At 25.3% G+C, this 8,529-nt stretch overlaps 1 protein-coding gene across 1 annotated transcript; it reads right to left on the bottom strand.

Annotated features, from left to right (window-relative positions):
* Positions 1-6,876: 6,876 nt before the first annotated feature.
* Positions 6,877-7,852, bottom strand: LOC145850051 (N-alpha-acetyltransferase 80-like). The gene is made up of 3 exons (XM_082955195.1): positions 7,701-7,852; positions 7,279-7,463; positions 6,877-7,085 (listed from the first exon to the last, which is right to left on the bottom strand). The coding sequence occupies exons 1-3, from the start codon at positions 7,850-7,852 to the stop codon at positions 6,877-6,879; spliced, it is 546 nt and encodes a 181-aa protein (XP_082811321.1).
* Positions 7,853-8,529: the final 677 nt, after the last annotated feature.

The following is an 8,529-nucleotide window of genomic DNA, read 5'->3' as shown; positions in this document are numbered from 1 at the left end:
TTTTTTCTGATCATTCTGTAGTTACTGAAGATAATCATGTGCTTTGTTGGAAAACTGACTTTGGTGATTTGCTTTTTTATCGTTTCTCGCAATAACTCCTAACTAACGTATTTTTTATTCTTGTAGCTCGTCTTATATTTTACAATTACTATTCTTAAATACAACATTCTTATTTCAGATAAAGCATTGCTAAAATGCTTAATAAAAAATAAGTTTTTCTACTTCGCTAATGACTGAATAGAATTTTATACTTTTGTTAAGTTTGTTTAAGAATCTTAATTGTCTATTCCAGCTGACTTATATTTTTTTGACATGTAATTTATTCACTATTAATAAACTTCGTTATTTCTTTATGTTGTGAACTTTATTTTAGCTGGGTTGCTACACAAACAGGCTATCTTAAAAGCTTGAAAACTCAGGTGTGTGTGAAACTTTTATTTCAATCACTTTAAAGAAATCTTTCAATTCTCAGAATAATTTTTATGACTGTAGCAGTGGCGTCGCGTGGTATTTTTCTTAGGTGGTGCAGAATTTTTTAAAGAAATCCCCTAATTTAAAACTCTTTTTTTATTTTTAATAAAGACTTTTTGCTATAAAAACTACATTTAATTGCTAATGTAACTTGGGAAATTTTGTTTAAAAATAAAACATTTATATTTTCAAAACAAAATTATTTAAGAAAATAACTTTAAAAAAAAAGTAATTACTTTAAAAATTAAAGCAAATATAGGAATATAAAAAAAATTTAAGTATTTTAAAAGACTCAAAAAATGTTAGCTCACTTATGAGTATTATTTTTTAAGAAGGCTTTAAAGTTTAAATTAACAGTAAAAAAAATTTAGACAAAACTAATTATTATTATATTGAAAATACAGCAACTTTAATAGTTCTTTATTTTGCCTCAATTTTATAACAAAAATATTTGATTAAGCATCATACTAAGAATGGTTATTTTACTAGTATTTAACTTAACAAAAATTAAATATCTTATTAGACTTGGCAAGGAAATTAAAAAGTCTACAAACAAAAAAAAATTTTATGTACAAACTGCAAGTTTATTTTAAGTAAAATTTATTATACTTAGTAGAAAATAATTGTTTATTTACTGCTGAATATTGAAAACAATAAACGAGTATCAACTTATAATTAATTAAAACTTTTGATGTTTGAAAAAAACAGCTTGGCTACTAAGTTAAAATCACAAAAGTAAAATAAGCAAGCTCATAAATATCAAATTTTATGAAATCTCTAACTTACAATTTAGATTAAACAGACTTATATTATAATAAGAAATCCAGCGAATGCAATAATATTTATTCTAGCCTCAACTTTAGTTAAAAAATATTGGATTAATTAAAAATCAAACTATTTTACTAATATTTAATTTAAAAAAATCTAATCATACTTGGCCATTAATTAAAAAGTCTACAAACAAATAAAATGTTGTGTATAAATTAAATATTTTTCAAAGAATAACTTACATTACTGAGAAGAGAAATTTTAAAGAATTTTAAAATAAAATTAAGATTAAAAAAAAGTTTGACTAAGTAAAAAACTCAAAAGTAAAACAAGCAGACTAAATAATATTAAGTTTTACAAAGGCTCTAAAGTTAAAACTAAAAGTAGCTAACAGTTTAGATATTACAAACTTATATTTTAATAAAAAACACAGCAACTATAATGATACTTCATTTTAGCTTCAACTTTACTTGAAAAATATTGGATTAAATACCAAACTGAAAATAATATTTTTACTTGTTTTTAACTAAACAAATAAAGGAATACATAATGAAGCTTGGCAAGTAAATTAAAAAGTCTACAAAAAAAGAAAATTTTATGTACAAACTACAACTTTTTAAAGATAAACTAAACTTGCTTAGTACAGAAAATAGTTACTACTAAATGCCTGCCTAAAAAATAAATCTAAATATCTAATTTTGCAAACATAAATACTTAGACTCTTGCTTTTCACCTTTGTAACTAAAATTCTTTCTTCTCTCCTTTTGGTTGATAAATTTCTCCATCACCTCTTCCTTAAAACTAGTGCAGTTTTTAAGTAAGTCCCTACCAATCGAAATTACACTTAAAGAATCTAATCTTGACTGACCCATAGTGTTTCTAAAAAATGTTTTTATTCTTTTCAAAGATGAAAATGTTCTTTCAGCTTCTACACTAGTCATGGGAATAGTTATCAAAATTCTAAGAAGCCTTGCAGTTTCGTTAAATATTTTAGTCAGGTTATGTTCTTCAAGATATAACAGTATTTTCACTAAACCATCCTGATGCATTTCTTTACGTGAATAAAATGTTTTCAGTTCTCTTTCTAACTGTTTACATTCAACTACAGTATAGCACTTCTTCACTGTTTCTATAAGTTCTTAAGGAATACAAAATTTATAAACAGTAAAATATTTTGCGAAAAATAACTGCAAAATTCTTAAATGGCCTGAAAACTTGAAATAAATTAAAAGAGATCATGCTGTTTATATGGCCAAGTGAACATTCATGGCTGATGAACAATGCAGAGATGTTAGAAATATTTTTGAAGCTAGTTTTAGTCCATTCCATGCTGCTTCCTTCCCAAAGAGCAAGCATGGGAAACAAAATAGAGCTTTTGTTTCCGAGCATCCGGACAGCCATTGGTGTTTGGAGTAATAACTTTTGTTGAACTTCCTCTTAACTGTTGTACCTATAACAAAAGTTTAAACATTATTAAATCAGCTTAACAATTTTAAAAGATCCAACTTGTTATATATAAAAAAATATATAAGAGATATTGTTTTAATTAGATTTAAAGATAAGAAATCTGACTATACAAACTTTTCTTTCTAATATTTTTTTTTCTCTAGGATATAGGTACATCTGAATATTTAAAATCAAAAAAGTTATTGTGACAACAACAATTTAAAACTTACTGAGTAAACAAAGAAATATACATACCTTTCTCATAAATTAATTTTTAATTATACCCTTTGGTCTTTTAAGATTTTTTATAAGTTGGCCTCAAAATCTTTAGATGTTTCTTTTATAAAACAAAACTATTTGCTAAAACAGATACTTAAAACACTAAGAAAAAAAAAAAAAGTTATAACAAAAGTACTTTTTTTGTATATATAAAAATATATATTGATACTTAAAAATTTAAAACTTCTCTTTAACAAAAGTATAAATTTTTATAAAACTTAGGATGAAAAAGTTTGATAAAAATTGCTTTAAGAATGATGGAGAATATAGGTTTTCAGTAAAATTGTATTTTTTTGATGTTTTGGTTTGCTCCTTGTATAATAAGTAATTGTACTCTCTGGCTTTGACCGGTTGTAACTAAAAGTTCAATTGGAAATTTCAAGTTTATTAAAGAGTAACTATTTTCTTTCTGTAGAGCTTTCTGATAAAGTTAAAATAAGAACAACATGTAAAAAAGTGCCTATACACCCGCCCCCCCTCTTACCCCTTACTATTTTGCACAATTTTTTTTTACAAACATTAAGATTTTTATTAACTTTTTTTCAACTGTTAATGTTTTTTTATTAGAGGTTTTAAATTCAATAGTTTTTTAAGGGTAACTTTTCTTTATTAAATTTTAATATGTTTTTCATTTCGATGACAGTATTTTTCACCAGAGCTTAACTTTTTTAAGTTTAGTGGTTAGGCTGTTTAACTTTGCAAGAATTTAAAAGATAATTTATAATTATGTAACCATTATAGAAGTAAAAAACTGGTTAGTTAGTTTTCATGTGGCCATAGGGGTAAAACACTTATTTTTTAATTTTAAATAAGCTTGTTATTTTCAAAGTAATAAACTAAAATTGCTTTAGTCAGCCTGAACATTTTTATGAATATTTTTAAATTTTAGTCTGCTTTAATTTATCTTGGATCATCTTGAGTTTTTAACATTTCTAAGTTATCCTGATTATAAGGCAAGGCAACCATGTTTCAAAAATTTTATCTAAAATTTTTGCATTGTTTATGAAAAAATTAAACCAAAAATCATATAAAGTAGACTAAATTTTCATAAAATGTTAAACTACTCTAAGTAATCAAAGTTTCTAAGTTAAGGCTATTTACTTTTTTAAATATGTAACTGTTTCAATAATACTAATTTTCTTTTAATATAAATCTAAACTACTTTTCTGTAAGAGTGATCTAGAAGTTTATAATAAACTTCATAATTTTTTTTTCAGAACTTTACATTAAAATATAATTTATTTAAATATTTTATTAACTTTATGATAAAAAAAATCAGTTATAGTTAAGTTTATGTATGCAGATTTAAATTAAAAAATCAAATTTCTTAGACTTTAATGATTTAGGGATTTTATCTTTTTTTTTTCAAAATATTTAATTTATGACAAGTTTTGTTCTTTTATTGTCCAGTTTTAATAGAAGAGATCTGTTAAAATTAAAAAATCATGTGAGTACATAAACTTAAGTTTAATCCTTTGCAGTAGCTTAGCTCTGTTTTTTTTTATGTTTACAATAGCTTGTAGATGATACTTCAGCATGTCCTATTTTAGGGAATTTTCAACTTAGTTTACTTACCGCAAGATATTGATTTTGCGGTAATTCTTGAAGAAATTTTGCTTTTTTGAGTTCATTTGCGGCAGTCAGCTAAGAGTTTGCGGCAGTGAAGTGGGCAAAATGGTCGTTTTTAAAATTGGAGTTTTAAAAGAGATTTTGTTCTAAAAATAACGAAAACGTTATAGATACTTATTTTTTTTCTTACAAAATTTTAAGGTGGTGCAGTTGCGGCAGTGCAACACCCCACGCGACGCCCCTGGACTGTAGTGTAGTTTACTAATTGTAATTTTTTCTTGTTTTCTTACATTTTGTGTACTTTTTGATAATGATAATAGTTTTAGTAGGTATTTAAGCTTAATTAACAACTATTTATTAGCTTTTTCAACTTTTAATAAACTAAGGCTGGTTTTATACAACTCAGACATTTTTGCTTTTTAAGTGGCAACCATGTAAAATACTAATTATTAACAAGATATTTTTAAAAAAAATTCGAGAACTAATTATGTTAAAGAATTTAAATCATTCTATTAGCAAGTAAACGGAATTGATACCAACGATAACAATTCTGTTTCAATTGCCAATATTGCACTACATCATATAATATTACAAGTTAAAACAACTTTAAAAACATCAATACTTTTCAAGCGTTATATCGATGACACGATCTTTTTTATCCAAGCAAGAACAGCCACAGATAATATCAAAGACAAACTTAAATTTGTGTTTCAGAGTATGATTTAAAACTTATTTTTAGAGAAATTTCTCACCAAAGTAAAAACAAAGAGTTGGAGTTTTTAGATGTCAATCACATCATAGATGAAGAAGAAAAAGGTTGGTTTTGTATAAGAAATTACATAAAGCCTACCGCTATCAATAGGGTTTACATCAATGGAAGATCTTATCATCCTCGCTCAATTTACAAATCTATTATATTTAGCGAATCTATAAAATTAAGAAGGTTATGTGAACGGGATTGTGATTATTTGGAAGCTTTGAAACTATTAAAAGATGAGTACATAAAATCATACTTTTGCGAGGGTTTAGTTGTAGAGATGCTGGAAAAACAGAAAAATGGAAAGATCGGTTCAGACCACCAACAAAAAGAATGAAGGAAAGTAACAAAAACATAAGGAATTTAACGACAATCTTTCCAAACTTGCTTAAATTAACAGAAAGAGAAAAAAAATTGAATCAAAACGTGATGATAACAAACAAACGACCGCAGACTATTGCAACTTTACTAACTAACTACAAGAAATTAGCTCATGAAGTTAATAATGAAGAAAGAATTTCATCCCCTTGTGGTAAATGTTTGCTTTGCAAAGATACAATGGTAAAAAAAAACAAGCTTAGTAAAGTTAAATAACAGAAAAACAATAAAACTGAAAAAAAACTTAAATACTATATTTTAAATATATATATTACTAAACTTTTAAAAACATCAAAAAAAGATTAAAAAAAAGCTTTTGCAACTATCTTTGTAGACACCACTAAAAATTATTCAAACTTAGATTTTTTAGAAAGTAAATAGATCAATAAACTCGAAGCAACAATAAGTATAAACATTTTCAAGTTTAGATATCTTACAAAACAAACCTTATATTTTACTAATACGTTACTTTTTTATTGTTTTCTATAAGAGAAACTTGGTATAGTTTTCATGTTAAACAAAATGCCTAAAATGTAAAAAATAACATTTAAGTTTTATTGCTGTGCATTAATTTTGTGCACAATGGAAAACATTTGCATGTAGTTTATTTACTAAATGCGTATTATTTTAAATAACTTACTGAGTTCAAGCATATTTTACATAGTTTTTTGAGATTAGTAGTTTCTATTTTAACAAGAAATTTATTATGAAACTAAGAAATAATCACTACTCAAATGCTAATCTATCTTTTTCTCATTTTTAAGAAAAAATTGTAAAGTCTTTTGATTGTTTAAAATACTTAAGCAGGGACTTAAAACGTAATTATTCAAATTAAACCAAGTTACCAAAAAATATTTAACAATTATATTTTTGCTAAGCGTGCAACATATACATGATCGCGGGCCGCAGAATTTCTTTTCCAAAGGCCGCATTTAATTAAAAAAAACTTACTTGGGGATTATGGCGAAGATTACGCGGAAATATCGTCTGATGGTTGGTATGTTTAGACACACACATGCATACATAGAATAATTATATTTTTTATAGATTGAAATATAAAAACCGAAAACTATGAGAAGGATTTTATTGAAAATAAAGTAGTAACAATATAAATAATAAAACAAACATAGGTTTTTAAACTTCAATTATTTATTGCTATTTAACACGTTTTTCTTAAAGATTATAGCTTTTGCAAAGTCATCCAATTTTTAAGGTTGTTTGCAAAGATCCTTTTTCATCAACACAATTTTGGATTGTCTAAACTCAACATTGTACCCGCATTTTTCGTAAAACTCCACCACGTCATGTGTGGAGTGCACAACGGAACAATTAAATCCTCTTTTAAATGCCCAATTCTCAGCAGCCAACAGCATTCTCTTACCAAGCTTTTTTCCTCTATAATCTTCTGATACTATCACTGAAAATTAAAAACTGTTATTTATTTAAAGTTAATCAGTTTTTAAACAGTTGATCCCTATAAAATTAACAAGAATATTTAATAGAGATAATAACCTTTAGCGTTCTAACATTTTGAATTTAAACTAGTTATATATTTTGACTATGCTGTTGTGACTTTAAATGATATTTACAGTAACATCAAGTTAACTTACCCAAATCAAACTCAACAGTATAGTTTGTTTCAATACTTCTTTCCCAATTTATTTCTTCAACATCGTTAAAGTATTTCCATTTTTCGACAAGCACATGTCCCATTAGTTTATGAGGATTAACGGAAGTATCCATGTATGCAAATGAAGTTGGTAGTTCATCACAAGAATTTGCTAATGACTTCATTCTAAAGTAATAAAAATATAATTGACTATTGAACGGATGGAACTGTTCTGAACAAATAACTGACTAAACAGTGTTTTAATAACAGTTTCAAATTATAAATAATAGTTTCTCGTTTTAGAAAAAAAGATATTTATTTTACATGTTAAAACTATAACACAAAAGCTTAAATTTTATACACAATTATAATTAGAGTAAAAAAAAAAACCAAAAAAAACTTCTGAACTTGATAGAAACTCACTTATTACCAATGTATCCAGGAAACTCCATTTCTATCATTCTAAGGCAATCTTCACGAAGTTGAGGTTGTAATTTATTAATAGGAACAAGCTCGTATTTGCTTGCATCATTTTTCACTTGCATTATTTTTGTATTATTATCGACTTGGGACATTTTTTGTTTGATATTAAAATTTTCTATTAAAAGTTTTAGTATTTATTTTATTGCTTTTTTGCAGGTTATACAATCAATGCTAACTGTTTGCTGTATATTAACAAAATCAAGACACATGATTCAAAAAACTAGAAGTATTTCTTGGTAACACATCTATAAAAAGAAGTTTTAATAGTTAACTAAATTATTTTAAGTTTACAACTACTTATGTTAAAATTTTTAAAGTGTTATAAAATTACTAGAACTATACTGTAATACCATTTTAAATGTTTGAGTTAAATCCTACGTGTTATATTATTTTGTTTTTTATATCAATTTCGTATCTCATAATTTTTTTTTGTTTTAAAAACAAAAATGTGTTCAGATACTAGGCATGTCAATTTTTTTGATTGCTTTGGACTAAGTAATTTTACAATTAACCTTAAGTTTGAAATCTTAATTATGATTTAAGACCAATACAACTTTCAACTTCGCAACTTCAAATCTAGGCAATAATATTTGGCAACTAAATTGGCAACTATATCATCATGTGTTTAACATAAAAAAAGATTACATTTAAAATATTAACTTATACTTTCAAATCCGTTTTAAGTAGCTTGATTACGTAGAATTTAAAATTTTATTGTTGTTCTTTCTAACAAGCATGTTATGTTAAAAAAAACTTTCGTAAGTCAAAT

This window comes from Thalia democratica, chromosome 2 (genome assembly GCF_965202585.1).
Source record: "Thalia democratica chromosome 2, ktThaDemo2.hap1.1, whole genome shotgun sequence".
Lineage (NCBI taxonomy): Eukaryota > Metazoa > Chordata > Thaliacea > Salpida > Salpidae > Thalia > Thalia democratica.
This window is presented reverse-complemented; position numbering and strand designations above follow the sequence as displayed.